Raw genomic sequence first — 21,751 nt, 5'->3', positions numbered from 1 at the left:
AAATAATTTTATGAGAACACATGATTTTGAAAAAAAAAAACGATTTACAACGATACACATCACTCAAAAGTTAGATAGTTTTGTACCAAATATCGTAGGGGCTATGCAGTTATAAACAAGCCAATGTATTATCGTCAAGGTTACAACGACTGTAAAAAACCAAAACTCGTTCCTGTATCCACGTTTGTTTATATATTCCTATGCGGATGTTTATGGAAATTCGCAAGCCATGTGCAAAAACAAAAGCCTCGGTGAATTTTCCCCAAACTTACCTGCATTTCTCCACGATTTACATCTTTAGATTGTCCCACACTCCGCTGGTAGTGTAAGAAAGGTGTCCTCTTGCCGCTGATGTTAGAATAAAGGCCAAAACTGGCTATTTTGGGGTGGAAAAAGTGTGATAAACTTCAAGATCTCTCGCAAGGACAGAGTCACTAATTCTGACACGCCATCTTGAGAAGTGCATTGTGGGCTAGATTGTTAACCTTTAACCTATGGACATGCAAGGGGCGTCTGCTAGCCTGACTAACTTTTAAAATTTGACGATTTCTTTCTTTTGTGATGTTTTTACAACAGTTTGCTGCAATTTTGTTTCTTCAATTGGAGGATCAAATAGTATAAGAATATGTAATGCTTAAATTCTGTTGATAAGTTGCATCTGGGATCTAAAAATAAAGGTAAAATTTTCACCAGCCTTGCGCCCCCCTCCCCCACTAACAGAGCCCTGGGACAAAAATTAATATACTAATTTGATGTTGATAGAAAAGTACATCGTGTGCATGTGAAATGGTCGCTGCAGTATGTTTTATTTGGCTTTTGAGTGACAATCTGATTGTGAACAATGCACGTTTTCTAACTCTATTAAAGGGAATAAATGATAACTGTCAGACCATACTGTTTTGTGTTCGACTTTCTGGGGCCTTTACCTTTAATACTGCCACGCACAGTCATAATTTTGAACCTAAGGCCACACCGACTTAATTTTTTGGATGGCATCCTCGCGCGCATTGTTTTTTCCTGTTCTTAAAAAAAGAACAAAGATCACGTCCTCCGTAGTCCATGGTAGTTAGCGACAATATGGAGCCAGTGGTAACTATGGAGGATGGACAGTGCCGATTTAATTCTGCAAAAAGCCGGCATGTGCCGGCTTGTCGTATATGTCGCTATGTACTGCCGTAAATTCACAATACCAGCTTTGCATTCCTGTGGTTTAGTAGCATTTTTATTTTTGTCCTGTATTTTTTTCCATTCGCCTGTGCGCACTAGTTTGGGGGTCTTCAGAGGATGTCATCCATAAAATTAAGTCGGTGTGGCCTAAGTTCTTATAAATTTTACTCCTCCAACAGGTATTCTTTGTGGAAGTATGGCGACAAGTTCTCGAGCAAATAACATGGTGGACATTGCTTCTGACGGTGAGGAGGACTTTGAAGATTGTGTGGAAGAAGTTGTCTCTTATGAAGATGTGAACACAAGTCCAGGAACAGACTCAAGATCTGAAAGAAATCCTCAAGAAGAAACGAAGAATGAAGAAGAGGTTGGATTATATCTATATAGTTTATTGACATTTACCACATTTGTGGAAGGATTGACATAAAAGGTGCCTACAATTGTAACTCTACTCTACTAACACTAGGTCAAATTAGGTATCCAAAACAAAAGCTTTATAAACTTTGAACAAGTCACTACCAACACAGATAAACTTTCATGATATGATTATCATATCATGAAAGTTTATCTGTGTTGGTAGTATATATCATGAAAGTTTATCTGTGTTGGTAGTGACTTGTTCAAAGTTTATAAAGCTTTTGTTTTGGATACCTAATTTGACCTAGTGTTACTAGAGTAGAGTAGAATTGTTTGGTCAGGTAGACGTCACACTTTAGAGAAGCCATGTGACAAGTCTCACTGGATCAGTCTATTGAAGAAGACCAGAGTGACTGGTCGAAAGCTCTAGGTGAGAACAATCCCTTGCGATGGAACAAAAGACTTTAAACAGGTGCCAATCTGGCCCAAATTATATGGTTTGAAATAGAGATACACGATGGTCAGATTTGGGCCCAAAAGTCCCACTCCGCTACTATGGAGATCGAATCCCCCGAACCCGCGAATCTTGTTCGATATGACGTCATTCGAATAGAGCGGGCGTTCGATCTGGGGTTACCCGCGGTCATTTACAGTAAAGCCGCTACAACCGGCTACTTCAAGCCCTTTTTTACTTGGAAACCACGGAACAGGAAAAATCCACCTTTCCACAAATATGAACCGTTTTCAAAACATTACATCTATGCCGTGATTTTATTGTGGATATGTAACATGTAACGAAGCTACTGCCGTCATCGCGGGTGACCTTGAAGGTCAGAATTCTTGTTGACGCTGTTATAAAATCCAGGTCCCCATATCCAAGTGGCACAGCATGCGTGCAAACATGGTATTTTAACCATTCCCAAAAATCGCTCAAATTACCTCATTGAGGTCTTGTTTGGAAGAGGAACGATTTCCGCAGATTTCTGTCTTAGGGATTTTTTAAATATGGCCGCGATTATGAATTATCGGTATTTAAAGTTAAAACACTGCGTTTTTAGCTCTTCTTTTGACTGTAAGTCGAGTTTTAGTTAAAAAATAAAAAATCCTAAGACAGAAAGTTTAAATTTACTGTAATATTTCTAAAAATCCAAAAATCTAACCTTATTTTTAATTTTCGGGGCCTCTTAAAATCAGTTGTTTGGTTCTCGTGAACCCTTTTTGAAATCCGAAATTGATCTCATTTGGAAGCAAATGTACACAAAGTGTAGCAAAGGCAGTGCAAGAATAACATTTGAGGTAAACAAAATCACTTATTACATTTTATTTTGACGAGTATTTACTCTCCAATTACTTTTGTTTATTTTCAAATTTTACCCGTTGCCCCCGGGCCGGCCCGGGACTCCCGCGCGGCCACGTTCGAACACGTTCTGTAACCCGATACCTCCCTAGTAATGCGACTTTTAGCCTAGCAACCGACCGCCGTGTACCCTTGACAATAGAATCATAGAGCAATGTAAAAAAATGAACTGATTGTTTGATTTGCTTTGAACTCGTGCCTCCAGGATCCTTTGGCGAGATGTACACCCCCCTCCCACAACAGTGTGATGATCTGGTCCTTGGAAGAAGCGCTGCAGCGCCAGGTCGAACAGATAGGGGTCTCTGCATGTGGAGCCACCGCAGTCATTAATGTCTTGGTGAGTGTACCTTGTCCAACTGAGAGGACCACTTTTGAAGGACTTTAAGGATTGGGTGGTCTGCAATTCTCGTGGTAACTGCTGTACTTTGACTGATCTACATGTGTACCTGAGACTTTTTCAAAGAATTCATCCTTGTTGTGTTTCAGTCAGCTCTTGGCATCCCATGTGACCCTGAGGCTGCAGACCTGACGATTGACACACGCCTAAGAGAGGAGGACGCCCCCCTCCCCCAGTACCTCTTCTCTAGAAGTGTGGCTGGCACCGTGCACCAGGTATGGCATCAGAGCTAGTTATAACTTCGTTAAATACCTCCAGGTATGCAGGTATATTTCGGTAGCCTGGGTATCATCTGGATTTTCAATCTGCAACACCAGCGGTCGCAGATGTGATTTTTTAAGGCGTTGCAGAGCGAAAATCTTGATGGTAGTATGTGGAAGAATTCAGGAAGTGGTTTAATACCGCACCCAATTAAATTGATCCTGGCAACATTTAATGATAAATTCAAGAGGGAGAATATATCATCATCAGCTGGTGTGTTATGCCGAAAGGCAGTTATACCAGCTATACAGATACAGATCATTGTAGTGCTTGTATTTTATTTATTTCTTTTTTCTTTTATTTTTTTGTTGCTCTGTTTTAACATCTTCTTCTTGATTTTGTTCAGGATTTGATAAAGGGAATGACAACACTCACTAATGGTAGAGTTGTGGGAAGGTTCTTTGACTTCCATCCGGAGAGAGAAGTGAATTTGGTGCAATGGCTTGGGCACTGGATTGAAAAAGGTTAGATAATCTGATGTTCTGTATTTGCTTCTTGGATGGAAGTATTGTGTTGGGTGGCACTGTTTCTGGGGGTTGTATGTTTGGGTTCCATGATCCATGATCCACTCTTCACTGTATCTGACAAAAAGACTAAGGGGAATTTCCTCAGTATTGTAACAGTGGGGGCTTTAGGCGCTACCAACTGACCCGGCCGATGGGTCTAGACCTTTTAGCCGAGTGGTTAGAGCATCGAAGTCTGAGCTGGTGCTTGGGAGGTCTTGGGTTTGAACCCCGACCCGGGACCAGGGGTTTTTATCTGTTTCTACTCACTCCTCCTGTTTCTTACAGTATGATGTACATAGCATCTGTCCTCTCTCTGTTTCTCTCTCTCTCTCTCTCTCTCTCTCTCTCTCTCTCTCTGTCTCTCTCTCTCTCTCTCTCTCTCTCTCTCCCTGTCACAACCAGTGGAAGAGTAGCTCTTCAGTGAACTGAGCTGAAGTCCTGAACTTCTGAAACTTCTGAACTCTGTGATTTCTTGTAGGTGCAGTTCCCATTGCCACTATGAACATGCAGAGAGGCGTGTCCCCAGGTGAACCTATCCCCGATGCCTGGCACCACCAGATGATTTTTGGGGTTGGTCCGGAGGGAGTCCACATGGTCAACCCACTCATCACAGAAACGGTAATGGCTCCAGGGTTTGAAATACCACCTGCATATGCTGAGGTTTTATAGTGTAGGTAATACCCCCAAAGTTAGAAATGTCAGATGTTTTATTGTTTAAAGTTAAAACTTTTGGTCCAACACAGAAAAGTTCTCTCACCTAGAGCTTTCGACCAGTCACTCTGGTCTTCCTCAGTAGACTGACCCAGTGAAGCTTGTCACTTGGCTTCTTTGAAGTGTGACGTCAACACTGGGTCAAAGACTGGTATAACAGTAACTACCAACATAGATGAACTTTCATGACAGATTTTTTGTTGACTACCACATGCAGATGGAGTTATTCAAACACCACATCTGTAGTGAGTCAGTCCTGCTGGTCCGTCAGGCTGACGTTGTGACCAGGTGCAGCGGAGCAGACCTGAACCTGCTGGAGACAGGTGGGGACTCCAGGTGGAGCAACAGGTGGCAGGACATGCGGGTGGCAGGTGAGCATGGTTCAGCTGTCAGCGCTCAAAATACCACCTGCATGTGAAGGTTTAGTTAGTTATTTTAAGTCCTTCCTCATGCCCGTAGCCAGGATTGTGAATGGGGGGTTTCTTCCCACTGCTTGAGGAACCAGCGAGTGCTGAAGGCACGAGGCGAGCGCCAAAGGCGTGAGGTTCCTAGGGGGGTACGGGGGCATGCTCCCCCGGGAAATTTTGAAAAATGAACCTTCTGAAAAGGCATTTCTTGCATTTTTGAAAGGATTTCAAGGGGAAAAATTAAGAGATAACTTTTTATTCAATGACAAAGTAGGCAGTTTTTATACAAAAAATCTATGCAGGTTAGTGCAGGTAAAATTGGATCTGTGTAGGTATTTCTGATGTCTACCTGCACCTAACCTGCACTGGTCCATGTACTGGGTAGACTAGTATGCAGGTTAGTGCAGGTAAAATTGGGGCTGTGCAGGTATTTCTGATGTCTACCTGCACCTAACCTGCACTGGTCCATGTACTGGGTATATGCAGGTTAGTGCAGGTAAAATTGGAGCTGTGCAGGTATTTCTGATGTCATTCAACCTGATTGAATTATTCAGGATTGTTCATTGTATGCCATGTTGTGCACTGTACTCTCTCCTGTGTAGAACAATGTATGGAGATGATGATGGAGACTTTACTGGCGTACAAGGGTGACATCCAGCTGGCTCAGCTGACCAGGACCCACGTCAGGATCCCGGCGGCATACAGGTCCGGCATCACCCTCTTCATGAAGAGGGACACCCCCGAATATCTGGAAATGTTGGAGTCTCCCGGACTTGCACTAAAACAGATGCAAATTACAGCATGACCATCTGGATCTGGTGTTGCTGAAAACAGCACGTCGGCAGAACGTACTGCGCCTGCGGAGAACCCTGTATTTTCACAGTGTTCTGTGGATTTTTGGTCAACGTTGCATCAGAATTTTGCATGTTGCAGAGGATATCTTTTCCGACATAACATTTGGAAACTACAGACGGAGTGTCAACCTTATATGCGCAAATATGACCTTATATGAGACGTTCTGCCGAAGTGCTATGTACAATACATTACAGGTTTTGCGCAGGTGCAGTACTTCTGCCGAAGTGCTGCTGAAATCAGGACTCGAAATTCATTTTTGGGAATAGGTGCACTGGTGCATCCAACCTAAAAATTAGGTGCACCATACAGAACAAATTACTGCTGAGCTCTTCTAAGCTTGAATCTAAAATGGGAGCTAACTTCAAAATCTTACACAAGTACTACAACAAAGATTTTATTATTTTGCATACTATCATTTAATATGTACAGAAATATTTCCAAAAATGTTTGGGTGCACCAGTGGACCCACAGAAAAGAATTGGGTGCACAGCTCCAATTTTGGGTGCACTAAGGTGCACATGCACCCAGTATTTCGAGCCCTGATTGAAAGGAAGCATTTTTAGGCCACTCCTTTTTATGGTTCTCGGACACATCAAATAAAAACTTTAAAGCCAGAGGATAAGATTTTATTTTAAAAACGGGGGACTGAAGCAAAACATAATCAATAGGGAAATCTGTGATCCAAAAATTTTGTGTAAAGCCAGCTAGCATCCTGAATTTTTAAGTGGGTTTGTTTCTTTGTTTACCTGCTGTGTTTGTTTGTGTGTTTGCTTGTGTTTTCATGGGTATTTAAATGCAGTAAAATGTACATTGTTGCTGGTGTGTTACACAAAAGGCGGTTATACCGGCTATACAGATACAGATACAGAAAATGGCAGAAATGCCACTACTCTGAGATATGTAAGCAGATCAACATGCCTATTATTGTTCCTTTAAAGACCGGATGACATACACCAATAACACTGAAATACAAGCCAATTCGGAACCTGGCACCACTTCTCGTAAATAATGTTGTTCCTTAATACTAGAAGAGTGTACTTTTGGGCCAAACATCTTTGTTCATTGAATAATACCTATCTCAGTATGAAAGTTCATCTGAGTTGGTAAATTACATTATGAAAAACTTAAACTGTTCTCCAACTCAAAATTTGACTCACCAGAAATTTTCGACTGAATCACTCAGTCTTCCTCAACCGGGACAGGGGGCGATATCGACTTCAGACAACCTTTGACCCTTTGCTGACGTCACACGTGGGAAAAATCACGTGTCCACAGCATTTGGGTCACATAACTGAGGAAGACTGAGTGATTCAGTCGAAAATTTCTGGTGAGTCAAATTTTGAGTTGGAGAACAGTTTAAGTTTTTCATAATACCTATCTCGTTTCACTGTTCCAACAAACTGTGGTATTTGAGTGTTAATGGTGTCATCTCGTCTTAAAGTGAGTTGTACTGAAATGGTACCGGTAATAAATGTGATAGCCAACCTGTTTTTGTCTAATTGTATTAATTATCCCTTAACTACAGCCATCTAATCTATGGTGTTTGTGTAAGACAGTTGCAGGTCAGCCCTGAGGTTCCCCATATATCCCTGTGTGTCCATGTGTTTATTTTGTCATCCCCAGAATGTCTGACAGATCTTGGCATTAGATTAGACAGTACCAGACTAGAATGTGTAAACAACTTCAACATGTACTCTCCAAGCAGAGTGTAGGACGTAAGGAATTTTGTTGGGCTGTCTCTTTTGAAAAATTATACTTCTGAGTCCTTTGATGCTATTTACTTATATATACTCACTCACTCACTCACTGTCTGGTTTATCGTCTAGTTGTTGTTCCCCGTCTTCTATGGGTTAGACGTGCTTGCACAGTACAACTGGGGCTTGATGGCAGCACGCCACTTGTCTCTGTCCTGTGGTTTGATCTCGTCCAAGTTCAGGCAGAGTATCTATTGCTTAGGCCGTAGCAAGTAATTTTTGTGGATGACATCAGCGCGCGCATTAATTTTCGCCTGATTTTGGAAAAAAAAAAGAAATTTTGTTGTCTTCTGACAGTGGTCAATATGCCAAAAATGGGCAAAGATGTCTGTTGCCATGCCAGAAGGTGGATGGCAGATAACTATGATGAGAGGAGACAAAAAAAGGCTCTGATTTAATGTTTTGTTTCTTACTTTGATGCAGTGATATGTGATGCTGGCTGTGTATATGTGATGTTCCCACTGAATCAAAACCATTTGTACAATAATTGAGTCAAAATTTTAATTGTAGGAACCTTGTTTTTTTTCGGACCGCCTTTTTTTTTGCCCGCTGGCATTAGATTTGAAGTCTGTGGAGGATGTCATCCATAAAATTTACTTGCTTTGGCCTTATTTCAGAAAGAGGAAGATTGGGAATATTTGAAAATCTATAGGCCTAGGTGTATTAGTAACAATCGCACTTACTAGTACCACCTGTCTTCTCCAAAAGTAAAGGTCAGAGATACCTTTCCAACACTCCAGCATTGAAAAAAACACAACAATACAAACATCTTTTTTTCATGTTACTTTATTGTTAGAGATAAAACCTTACAAGAAATTCCTACCACTTCCTGCAAGTTTCCAAGCTTCTCTTTACGGCTACAAGCTCCTTTTCTAGCCTTGGTGATGGTTGAGCTCTACATCATTTGGCAAACTACCAACTAACGTCCATTAGGCCACACCAATTTAATTTGTTGTTTCTCAGATTTTTTTCAGAAAAAATATGAAGCGACAAGGCGAAATAAAAAAATTAAAAAAAAAACAGGCCAAGGAAACCCATGTTAGCCGGAAATGTTACAATATGAGCCATGAACTGAACATACCAGGCTGGTTTATCATTAAAACAATACATTTTGAACTATCAATGAAACAAAATTGCATTGTTACATTGAAAAAATTTAAGAAGTAAGGAAGAAAATGACTTTCTTCAACCGTTTGGGGCCAAAATATCTCTTTCATTGAGCATTTTGCAGTTAATTTAGAACAAAAAAAGTTTTTTTGTAAATAATAAAAAAATGGACAGGGCAATCCGAGAAGCAACAAAATAAATTGGTGTGGCCTTACAATGGAAGTTAAAACCTTTAAACATGCTCCTGCAAGTTGTAACAACATCCCTAACTACTATACCATTAAACAAACTATCTGAAAGTACGTCAGTATAAAGCGAGTGCTGTACAAAGGCAAATCTTTAAATTTCTGAAGGCTTTAAACCTTTAAAGCCATTCCTTGTTAGGGAGTTTAGCTGCTCTGTGATATTCTCCTTTGATCTATTTTACTAAAGCCTATATTATACTGGAATGCATATGTAAAAGCCCTGATAATACATGAAGAGTGGTGAAGCATAGAGACACTGGATGCTACATGTAGGTCATATTGTTTGAGAAAGAACTTTATCGATAAGTGGTAGATCTTTCGTTCTTTGTCCAGTGTTTGTGCCACCGTGTCAACTGGAGAACAGATGCATAGAACTTGAATGTTGCGTGGGACAAAAACCGTTGCTGGAATAGTGGTGGTTAAAAAGTCCCCAAAATACTAACATCCGTGTCCATAATATCACCAGGGTCCATAATATCGCCACCATGAGAAATAGTGTGCTTAAAGATATTTTTACTGCGACATACTTTTGGTATGCACTCCTGCACACCTCAAATGTACATACCTAGGGTATGTTGCAGTGAAAATATCTTTAAGCACACTTTTTCTCAAGGTGGCGATGACCCTGGTGATATTATGGACACGGATGTTACTAGTTTGGTAGGTAAGTAGGGCGAACATTGCCTTTCCCTGCTAAAATCATTGGTTTATCCCTACGTCTGGCAACTATGGAATGCTTGCTTAGTATTACTACAATAAACATCAATATACTCAATAAAAAAAAACAATATAAAAAAAGTATTAAAACTATGGAAACTGCCATATTATAACACTTGTGCAAAAATAACACTTGTTACAAGCTCAGAAATACAGCTAGTGGCAGCTATAATTTCTGTGCAGATTAAAAAAAAATACTTGAGATACTATATCATACTATAATTAGGGTCAATTTTTCAGGTTACTATAAAGAGAATTTTAAGTTTTGAATGCAAGTCAGTTTTTGATGTTTCACATGGAAGATTGAAGACAATTTCATTTGTGTTTAAGACTATCAACAGTTGAGGGTGAAAGATCGTTGACAAATGTAACATTACTTATTTGGTTCCTACAAAATTGGCAATACATTTACATTGTAGTACACATAACTTTGCAAATGTAAGGCACATCAAGCTTCCATCCATTCCTAACACTAACTTACCAAAATTGCTCTTACAAAATATGGCTGGAAAACAACTTCTTTTACAACAAATAAATGTTGCTGCTTTTTTTTACTACTCTAAAAAAATGGCAACAATATGGCTTATACTTATAAGATCATCTTGTAGCTTTAGTAGCACCAGTCTCCTTTGCAGTTGTTGAAAAGTGTTGAGTCTGGCTGGTAAACTGAACCCTCTCAGTAGAGATGGAAACTGCTTCTACCGGTCTACACGTTCATGGGTTCTTTCTCTGGGTTGGTCTGGTCATTGTCACCCTCATGGGGTTTGCCTGTGAAGAAAAAAAGACTTCTAAGATGCTTATTATGTTTACCGAAGGAAAATATATTGTTTTTGCTCAGTTTCTTCCTCTTCTTCTTCTCCAAACAGTGACCTATGACCTGACCAATGACATGACTTGTTGACGTCTGTCACCATGGTGACTGGTGTTGGGTTCCATAATGTTGCAATTTCATGGTCTGCTCTGCTCCTGTCACCATATACAGTACATGTATGTAAATGTGTTTGAGTAAGAACTAACGGTGCAGACCATGTCCGAAGGTAAACATTATGCATTTGCTTATTTCTGTCATTTTTACCCAGATTTTACCCATCGTTGACATTGCTTTGCAGTAGCATCACTGCACCATACAACAAAGCAAGCTGTGAGAAGTGCCTTTCCCAACGGCACAACATTGGGGATGTTGGGGGATCGAACCAGGACCCCTTGGTTATGAGCTGACCACTCTGACTATTATTAACAGCATCCGGATTAAATTTGGACAGGCCAGTTTAAATCCAGTCTATTTCCCAATACCTCAGCAACCTTACATCTAGATGGGCTAATGTCGTTAACTACAGGTAAAAATGATGTAAGAAATACGTACCAGCCATCAAGGACCCCTTAGGGGTTAACCCAATTCTGGAACTGGAGTCAGAATTCTAGGAACCAGAGCCAGAATTCTACAGAATTCTGGAAATGAAGCCAGAATTCTGCAGAATTGGGTTAACCCCCAAGGGGTCCTTGATGGCTGGTACGTATTATTTCTTACATCATTTTTACCTGTAGTTAACGACATTTAGCTGTAATGTAATCTAGATGTAAGGTTGCTGAGATATGGGAAGTAGTCCGGAATTAAATTGGAAGTCCTGGACGCTGTTTATTACCTTCGCCAAGAAGGTTATGTTTTCAGGGGCGTTCGTGTATGTGTGTGTGTGTGTGTGTGTGTGTAAACACTATAACTTGAGAAGGCCTTGATGGATTGTCTTGATACTTGGTAGGTGGGTAGGTCTTGATGAGACCTCAAAATGATTAGATTTTGGGCCCCCTGGCGGCTTGTCATGGTACTGCAGCAGAACTTCCGGTTTTGATATCTCATGATCCAGACATGCTAGGGTGACGAAAGTTGGATGGTAGATAGCTCTTGTGCTGGGGATAAAGTGACATGAGTTTGAGCCCCCTAGTTGCTTGCTCTAGAACTGCAGGGGGGTTTAATGGACAAATGTTTAAAGGCGGATAACTCAAGAACCGATTGATGGATCATCGTGATTTTTGGTATGTAGGTAGCTTGAGTGATGCTTGACATAATGATATTACAATTATGCAAATATGGACTTAATTTGCATAATTAATGAGAAAATATTATAATTGCATAGTGGTAACTGCCTGGAATTTTATACTTGGGGTGTTTGAAAGTTAAGTTAAGGTGAACATAATTAAACATAACTTATTCAAATAAGGACCTCATTTGCATAATTTATGAGAAAGTGTCATCATGGCATTCTTTGTTAAGATAAGACTGTCTTTTAGTGGAGAATATGATCAACAGATATAATTCATGCAATTGAGGATCCTATTTGCATAATTAGGGGGATTAATATATAATTTCTTAATCATAAAAGCTAACATCATTTGGCGAAGGTATGAGATCGTGGAACTCTAGTTATTATTGCGATGTTAAAGTGTAAACAGCTCTGATGAACCCACCTGACTTGACCACTTTGATGCTGCCGTCAGGCTGCTGCACAGCTCGCATGCCTGGCCTTAGAGCAGTGGCCTTCCTCCCATCATACACCACAATAGCTGGGGCCTGGAATACACAACAATATCCATAGGTCAATCCACTGTGTACATTATGAAGCCAGTTTAAACTGTAATTTCCAACACAACAAATTGGACTCACCCAAATTTTCGACTGCACAACTCCAGTCTTTGTCAAGGAATGAGCAATCCACCGCTTCCGTGATGTCAATCATCCACTGCTCACGGAGTCACGTGTGTTATCTGCGTGACGTCACGGAAGCGGTGGATTGCTCATTCCTTGACAAGGACTGGAGTTGTACAGTCAAAAATTTGGGAGAGTCCAATTTGTTGTGTTGGAAATTACAGTTTAAATTGGCTTCATAATGATTTATATCGACACAGATGAACTGTCAAGATAACTGTGTACATACCTGTGTTCTGATACCCCTATATTCTCTAACCCCTACATTGTGACATAGAGTTGTTGGAAATAGGGGTGCCAACAATTTAGAGGTGGAACCATTTACTGTACTGCTGGTGCAAGGACATAAGTTTTTCTATTGTGTAATGTTGCAGTAACAGTAAAACACGTGGGTGTACTTGTAAGGCCACACTGACGTAATTTTATAGATGACATCCTTTGAAGACCCCCAAATTAGTGCATGTGGGCAAATAAAAAAAAAGTACAGAAAAAAAAATTATGCTTAATCACAGGAATACAAAGCTGGTATTGCGAATTTGGGGTTGTATTGATGACTGGTTTATCATTATTAATATGTACATGATATTTTACATTAAGCCGGCACACACTTCTGCAGTCTGCACCGTACCGAGTTCCAGAGTTCTGTGGAGCTTCAATACCCTGGGAACTGTCCTCTGTAGTTACCACTGGCTCCCTATTGCCGATTGCTACCATGGACTACTGAGGATGGTACCCACGTCAGAGCCTCAGATTTTTTTTTGAGAACAGGCAAAAATCAATTTGTGTGCAGATGTCATCCATGAAATTAAATCAGTGTGGCTTTACAAGGCTACTACAACAAATACATGTATGTGATCATGAACTTGTGGTGTCTGTTTCTGATCACCTTGACAACCAGGCACTTAGAGAGAGGGCACGCCACAAAAGGTGCAATTGTGCATTGATGTTTAGGCTACACCAATTCAATTTGTTGCTTCTCGGATTTTTTTCAGAAAAAATATGAAGCGACAGGGCAAAACAATAATGAAAAACAGGCCAAGGCACCCCATGATAGCCGGAAATGTTACGATATGAGCCATGCAGTCAACATTCCAGACTGGTTTATAATTAAAATAATAGGTTTTGAAAGTTGCATTGTTACAACGAAAAACTTTAAATACTAGGAAGAAACGGACTTCAATCGTAGGGGCTAAAATATGTCTTTCATTGAGCATTTTGCAAGTCTTTTCTTTTTTTTGCAAATCAGAAAAAAATGGACAGGGCGAATCCGAGAAGCAACAAATTAAATTGGTGCGGCCTTACCTCGTGTCCGTGGTAGCCCGCACACAGTCCCGAGCAGCTGACGATGGACAGGATCATGGTCAGCAGGAACTCGATAATGGCCAGCACAATGATGACGATGAGCAGGGCTGCCTGGCTGTCCTACATGGAGGAGTGGACAGCCTGAGTTACACAATCTCTCGCTTGTTTAAAGTTAAAACTTTTGGTCCAACACAAAAAATTCTCTCGCCTAGAGCTTTTCACCAGTCACTCTGGTCTTCCTCAGTAGACTGACCCAGTGAGGGTTGTCACGTGGCTTCTTTGAAGTGTGACATCAACACTGGGTCAAAGGTATCTGGTAGACGATACGCAGTCTACTGAGGAAGACCAGAGTGACTAGTCAAAAGCTCTTAAGGTGAGAGAATTTTTTGTGTTGGACCAAAAGTTTTCACTGTAAACATGTACCTACCAACACAGATGAACTTTCATGATAGTACAATCTCTCACTGTCGGACTGATTCTACCTTCCCCTGTGTCAACTTCCATTTATATAACTTTGTATCAATGAATTCACTTCAAACTCAGGATTGATAAATGGGACTACAGTGTGGACATGACCACAGCAAAAAATTTTAGATTCATGTGGCGAGGCCGCGAGGACAGCCCTCATTTGTGATCACTTGCTAAAATGATGTTCCCTTCCCCGTGATGGCCATACAACTCCAACGACAGCCCACATTGGTCTTCCCAATGAGTTAACATTACCTACAGTACTCTCCAAGCAGAGGTTTCAAGGGGGCCTGCAAGGGGGGTCCCGACAACGCTCTACGCTAAATTCGGAAACTTCTCGATTACGCTTTACGATAAATTCCAAGTGGCTACAACTCATTACGTAGAATTAAAATGGCGAATACCCTCTATGCAAAATTATGCTCTACGTTGAATTAGAGTGGTCCATCTACGCTCTACGTTGAATTAGAGCGGCCCGTCTATGCTCTACGTTGAATTAGAGTGGCCCATCTACGCTCTACGTAGAATTAAAATGGCCGATTATGCTCTACGGAAAAGGGCTTGTGGGCCCCCTAGGCCTTTCAACTTTGGCACTTTTTTTGTGCATTTTTATCAGGCCTTTTTTTGTACTGGTATCTTGTTAACAGGTGGCAAATGGTAACTGTCTGGCAAATGGATACTGCATTGTACCTGGCCAATTCGATATCCTTTCTGCAGCCGCCAAAAGAACAGGTTGGAGATGAAACATTACCTTCCAGGCCCTGTAGGGCGGGGGAGCGGGCGTGTTGCCGGGCGCCGCCGTCGGGATGACGTAGTCCACGATGCGGATGTAGTCGTCACGCGACGTGTCCAGGGTGCTGTCAATCACTCCCAGCACCCAGGTGACCAGGGTCAGCACCATGGCCAGCAGACTGCACGTCAGGAAACCTGTGATCTACAGAGACAAAATTAAAGAATATTAGATATATGACCTTCTTCGGTAAGGGCAAACCAGTTTAATTTAGGCCAATTTAATTGTTAAAACAAGAAACCATTTTGAAATTAAGTATCAATAGTTGTTATGATGTTTATGTTTACTGAGGAAAAATATATTGTTTTTACTCAATTTCTTCTTCTCCAGTGACCTATGACCTGACCAATGACATCTTTCACCACGGTGACTGGTGTTGGGTTACATAATGTTGCAATTTCATGGTCTGCTCTATTCCGTAAAATTGCACTGTATTCCATGCAATTGCACTGTATTCCATACAATTGCACTGTATTCTGTAAAATGGCACTGTATACACTGGCACCCCTGTTTCAGCTCGGATTTTATTTGTAAAGGTAGTAAAAACCAACCTTTTTTTTCGCATTTGATGAGACTGACTGACAGAGATACTGGAAGTTTGACATATGTACTGTCTCACCTTGCACCCATTGGATGGTTCCCTGGCACTGGCAATGGCCAAAGCTCCAGCAGCTATCACCTGTTCAAGACAAACACATCAACTGTTACATCAACAAGTTTTACCATGGCAACTGGACCTAGCCTGGGTACCATCCGGATTTTCGCTACGCAACGCTCGAAAAAATCACAGAGCGTTGCGTAGCGAAAATCCGGATGGTACCCAGGCTAAACTGGACCTAAAACAGCATGAAAACAGATATTTCTATTTAAGCAAACTTTCTGCAATATGTAAAGAATTATTAAAGGTGAGAAAATATTTCAGTAGACTTTACGACTTCGTAAAGGCTGCTGAAAGGCAAATTCCGCATTTCTGTCACCTTTCAGTGTGCTTAAATACGACGTAAACATTTTCATATCTTAACGCTTCCTTTACAAATTCGTAAATATATCAATAGTCATTTACTACACAGATTTTTGGTACAGTAGCATAAGTGATGTTTGACATAATTAGATGGCAATTTTTCAAATTTGGATCTAAGTTGTATTATTAATGAGGAAATTCTATAAATCTGCTGCCTTCCATGATAGGATTATATTCAAACTTGTGACATATGTAATTGTACAAAATATACAAAACCCCCAGAAATACACACTCTTAAGGACTTAGACCCAATTCAGAATGACATGAATACAAACAAAATCAAAGATTACAAACTTCCCGAAACTAGATATAGTTTTTGCAAGGACAATTATATCATGCCAAATGGTTTATGTTACTAAATCATAGAATGCATTATTACACATTCGATTGTATGGCGAAAGTTAACATACATTATGTAGATCTCTAGTGGTTGTGCCAAAGTGATTGACATTCCAAGCGCGCCCTCGCAATATTAGTAGCAGCTCTTCCCACCTTCACAAATCTGTCATTCCTGTACCAACCCTTCAACCTACCAAATGTACCCAAAACACGCCTGAACCAATCATTCCTGTACCAACCCTTCAACCTACCAAATGTACCCAAAACACGCCTGAACCAATCATTCCTGTACCAACCCTTCAACCTACCAAATGTACCCAAAACACGCCTGAACCAATCATTCCTGTACCAACCCTTCAACCTACCAAATGTACCCAAAACATACTCTCCAAGCAGAGGTTTGGGTTTTGGGGGTATTTTTAGCGTATTTTTAGGCTTTTTTATAGGGGTTTCTTTTTTGCACTGAATTTTTTTTCCGTGTGTGTGTGTGTGTGTGTGTGTGTGTGTGTGTATGTGTGTTAAAAAAAATTCAGTGCAAAAAAGAAACCCCGATAAAAAAGCCTAAAAATACGCTAAAAATACCCCCAAAACCCAAACCTCTGCTTGGAGAGTACCCAAAACACGCCTGAACCAATCATTCCTGTACCAACCCTTCAACCAACCAAATGTACCCAAAACACGCCTGAACCAATCATTTGTCACGCAATTAAACCAGTTTGAGTCGCTTCCAGACCTGACCGCCGCGACCCCTTTGGAATTTACTTGGTCGGTGGCCAAGAGGACCTTTTAATACCGTCTGCCCACGGTTTGGGCATTTCACGCACTCAATTAGTATTCATGTCTAGTACAACGTGTTTTTATCGAGTCATGTGAAACTGGGGAGTTTTTTTGTTAGCTTACCCTCACATGAAGTGGTACATGCTGAGTTTGTGACTGAAGTGTGAGCAATGTGGAATATTTCACCGGAATGTAGGGGTGGCTTTCTTTAAACTATTATAGTCATACTTTTTTTTACATAAAATTACATAAGTGAGTCATGTGAAAGGAAGGGAGTGTACATTACTGATACAGGCGGGGGAGGAAAGGCAGACGCCCAGAAAATTCTATGTGGGAAGTTTGAAAGAAGAGAGGATCGACATTTTACCGGATGTGGTGAAGCGAACGTAGTGAACGTATAGCACGAAAATCAATCTCTCATACTTCCTCTTTCTTTTTAAGTTCACAGTCAGGCACAAGCGTATACATTATGCATTTTTGAATAGTATGCTTTATCATGCCTAAGAGGTCTCTTTGATCATACAAAATTCATAAATTCAGTCAGGTCACGAAAAGGCGCGAAAATTGTGACAATTACAACGTAGTGTGTGCAGTAAATATCTTACCCGTCGCCAGATACAGACAAGAGTGCAGTGACCAGACATTGGCTTTGCATCATTTATATACAGGTCATGCAATGGGACAATGAGGATTACAGTCCAATGTCTCTTTCATGAGGGGGGTGGGGGGTGACTTGTCAGATACACCTTATTTGCCAAGGTTTTAAGGAGAGGCATGTTATGCTTTCTGACGTTCATTTGGGTTGTCTCCAATACCCGAATTTGTGCGCTCGTTTGAGAAAATTGAACTGTGCCACCTGGTATTTACGGCAGCGCTGGTGACGACTCCAGACAGGTTTCGCCCGAGGCAACGTACCTTTGAAGTTTAGGCTGTTGTTTTGTCTGTTGTCTGGTTGTATGTCGTGTCATTCACTACACTTTCCCGCGCAAACAACTGAGCGATCTCAGGCGCATATGGAAAAGCTAGTCTCAGCCAGACTAACAACGCGGGTCTAAAAAATAGAAAAATATTGTCCAATAGAGAGAATAATTGGCATGGGGAGTTTGGCTAGTCTCTACCAGACTAAGTACGCTGGCTATATATAGGAGAATATTTGCCAGGGGAGTTTGGCCGCCTTGTAGGTTTGACTGGCCGCGCAGGGAAAGAAACTACCTCCCCACGGCCGGACTCCCTTGGCCAATTTTACTCTCTTTTTTTGCCGAATTCTACGATCCGTATTCCCATAAAAAGGCCTGGTGGAGGCTAGAGTTTGGCCACCGTAGAGTTCATTTTCGCGCGCTTCCGAGGGCAAATTTTACCCTTATAGCTCGGCTCACTCCCCTGGTCAATCTTGGCCCTATTTTTGCGGAATAATACTCTCCATAAGCCCCAGTAACTCCTCAGGAAGGCCTGGTAGACGCTATAGAAACGTGTGATTTACGATGGTGCATGAACAAATGGCCGTAACCTTTAGTCAGGTAACGCGTCGCGTATCCCATCTGTCTGCCCTCGGGAAAAATCACACGTCATCGGTCATGCAGGTGGGGCAATACTTGATGCTGCTACTGCAAATCTTCTAACTGTCGCGGTGGATTTTAGCCTGAGTGCCTCCGTAGCAGGCTTACACTGGGGGTTTGGTGGTCTTCGGCTGTTTTCTGATTAGCCCAGTTCTAAAAAAACGGGGGTAATTCAACCAGGCCGGCTATGTTGTCTATATGCAATCAGAAAATAGCACATAAAAGATCCCAAAGACCCTGAAGACAGACTTGTTTCAACTATTAGAAAACTTTAAATTTAGACAGTGTAAACTTTTTACGAAATAACACCACCGCGAAGGTAAATGACTTTACAGTACCGTACCGTACCGTGGTCATGCATTTCGACTACCATACCCTCCATTTTATATATATATTAGTCATACTATTACGAGTAAACGGAGTACTGATCGTGCATTATGTCATGTACAACAAAAGGTATCTATGAGATCCAATTTTCCATGTAGAAAGCGTTTGTTTGTGAATACCGAAACATGCACACACGCACATAAAACCACATCACTTGCACACACTAAGTTCTCTTCTTTGCCGTAACGTTGCGTTTCAACGTATTGAAGATCCCCCGTTGTCTGATTTTTCCACCGCGTTGCTTCATATATGCACGCCCAGGTTACAGCACTACTGTGGCATGCACTGTTAGATCCATACCTTCTCCCCAACAATGCGCGCCTAAATAGCGAAGATAATTATACATAAACGCATCGCCGACCTTCTACAATACAACTGTCCAGGGCTGTAACTGTTTGTCGTGTAATTTGTTCACTTGACAAGACACGGCTATATTATATACTTGTACATGCACGTTTTGTTTCCAGGACTTTGACATTGCCCGTACATTCTGTATACATATATAAGCTAGTAAAAACATCGTAAAGCTTACCAGAACGCTGCTCCAAATGGGGGCTCCGACTACCGCCGTCAGGGGCGCACAGTACCCGTAGCACACCGCCAGCCCCACAATGCCGGTCAGCAGGCTCACACAGCCCAGCAGGACCAGGAGGATACCGAGACACCACGCAGCGCGCACGTTGTACCCCATCCTTCCGAGGTCTTCTACTTGTACAAGCCTACCGAGAGAAATGGACCTGAGAAGAAAGGGACCTGGGTTAAATACCAGGGGACTTGTAAACGGGCGAGTTGGCGTGTCACCCACAATGCCCGATAGAAAACACCGTTGTTCATAGGCTGGGGTAAAAAGGCCTGCTCCCAGCACGTTAGGTTACACCCATCCGCCCGCGGGCTGTAACAGCCTGGCGGGGAAACGCCCATCCGGTCATGAACCATCCCCGCCCACCCCCTTATCTCCAAGCAGACGGAGGGGGGAGCTTTAAAGGCATCCAATGTGATTTCAGGGAAGCAAAATTGGAAATATTCTGAATAGGGCAAACTTTGTGATACTGACACATTCTGCTTCACATTAGCACATTTGAGTCAGCATTTCATGCTTAGGACGTTTAAAACAACAGAAACAAGCCCCAAGATGAGTCCTTTATTTTCTGGATGGTACCCTAAAATTCAGACCAGGGACCTTCCAGTAACCATTTTCCGTCAGAATGTTGGGAATTTTTGCTCCATGAGGGTTAATATATACATTGGGATAGTGTGGTTTTAACTTAGTATGTAGATAAATGACTAGAATGATGAGAATATTGGTTCTGAAAAATCGGGTTTCCAAGCCCTAAACACTGCACTGGATGCTTCCCACTTGTTTGTTACGGTTTTTATACGACAGATCCAGAGTTTAAATGAATGAATGAACGAACAAATAAATGAATTTTATTGCTCGACAGTTGTACAGTGTACGGCGCATTGACATGTAAACAGCGTGGACCCGGGGCTGTGGTATAATTTCCTTGGGGGCATGTTGGGCCTGGAGCCGAGGAACTGGCATGTGTAGTCTGGTACCCAGGCTTTTGTGAGTCAGGCAAACGCGACAAGTTGATGACGATTTCTCATTTCCCAACATCTACTTAGATTAGATCATGCACAAACAATGATGCAGAGAGACTCCTTGGCTCATGTGATCAGCAGTTTTTGACGCATTGCCAAGGGATGAAATGAGAAAATATGAACCATTCTTTCATGCATGTATGATATTGTATCGTTTATTATTCTTTGTAAACTTGTTTGTATCGGTCTTGTATGGGGTTAATAGTGTTACGGAACTCTGACTAAACGTTTGTGACATTACAGTAAAGAAGGGCAGATGAGTAGTGCTGAATTGTTGTTTATCGCTAGACGCCCATGCCAGCCAGGCCGCCTACGCCGACTATACTCCGTAAACCAGGAGGATTAAATGTCTTATAACAGTGTGTTTTGCAGCTCCACTCCGTTGTGTTTTTAATGCGTGATGCAAATGCACAATGGCGGGCACAAAGCAGGCCTTGTGTCCCGTCTGCCATGTGACATTTACGAGAGAGTTGGTTGAACTTCTTCACAAGGTCAGACGAGGTGGAGGAAGGTGGGTTGATCCATTCTGCAGCACGGGGGTGCTGATACAAAAGCACAGCAAGAATAGATAACATTTCTAGTCGATCCCATATGAATAAAAATTATTAGAATATTTACAAATGTAATGTTGTTAATAATTAACTACGGATTCAATTAAAATGCGTTTCGCCCATGTAAAAATCTGTTTTATAAAATAGCGACCACCCTCACCCACCCCTTTCGGGTGCCAGTTCGGTAATCATTGAGAATCGACCATTGACCTACTTGTTAACCAGATCAGGTACATCATGGGAAGCAATTATCAGTGTCGACGTCGAGATAGACCGAGACTCTCCTTTTACAAACCAAATAACTCATTTTGGCCCCACCGCCAAAATGCACCATTCCACAATGTCTAATGTCATTATTACCCCCATGAAAATTGGAGGTATGGTTTTTGTTGTGTGTCTGCGTCTCTCTCTCTCTC

At 41.5% G+C, this 21,751-nt stretch overlaps 2 protein-coding genes across 7 annotated transcripts in view; one reads left to right on the top strand and one right to left on the bottom strand.

Moving 5' to 3' along the window:
- Positions 1-275: 275 nt before the first annotated feature.
- On the top strand, positions 276-6,061 carry LOC109483238. Its single transcript, XM_019786220.1, has 8 exons — positions 276-677; positions 1,347-1,534; positions 3,087-3,218; positions 3,368-3,493; positions 3,886-4,003; positions 4,524-4,663; positions 4,974-5,127; positions 5,766-6,061. Exons 2-8 carry the CDS (start codon positions 1,364-1,366, stop codon positions 5,966-5,968), a joined length of 1,044 nt encoding a protein of 347 aa, XP_019641779.1. The 5' UTR covers positions 276-677; positions 1,347-1,363; the 3' UTR covers positions 5,969-6,061.
- Positions 6,062-9,718: 3,657 nt separating this feature from the next.
- The window catches only part of LOC109483242, a 17,235-nt gene continuing 5,202 nt past the window's right edge, over positions 9,719-21,751 (bottom strand). For 3 of the 6 annotated variants that reach the window (XM_019786225.1, XM_019786228.1, XM_019786227.1), the window contains 6 exons: positions 19,715-19,919; positions 15,722-15,781; positions 15,064-15,246; positions 13,845-13,964; positions 12,305-12,407; positions 9,719-10,609 (listed from right to left, as the gene is read on the bottom strand). In XM_019786225.1, coding sequence (XP_019641784.1) covers positions 10,548-10,609; positions 12,305-12,407; positions 13,845-13,964; positions 15,064-15,246; positions 15,722-15,781; positions 19,715-19,873 — 687 coding nt within the window. In that variant the 5' untranslated portion in view covers positions 19,874-19,919 and the 3' untranslated portion in view covers positions 9,719-10,547. Of the gene's footprint in view, positions 10,610-12,304; positions 12,408-13,844; positions 13,965-15,063; positions 15,247-15,721; positions 15,782-16,656; positions 16,819-17,124; positions 17,173-19,714; positions 19,920-21,751 lie in introns of those variants that run through there. The other 3 variants (XM_019786230.1, XM_019786231.1, XM_019786229.1) reach the window with 3 other exon arrangements.

Source organism: Branchiostoma belcheri, unplaced genomic scaffold, assembly GCF_001625305.1.
Source record: "Branchiostoma belcheri isolate BF01 breed outbred unplaced genomic scaffold, Haploidv18h27 scaffold63, whole genome shotgun sequence".
NCBI classification, from domain to species: domain Eukaryota; kingdom Metazoa; phylum Chordata; class Leptocardii; order Amphioxiformes; family Branchiostomatidae; genus Branchiostoma; species Branchiostoma belcheri.
Note: the sequence above shows the minus strand (reverse complement) of the source record. Positions and strands in the feature narration are given on the sequence as shown.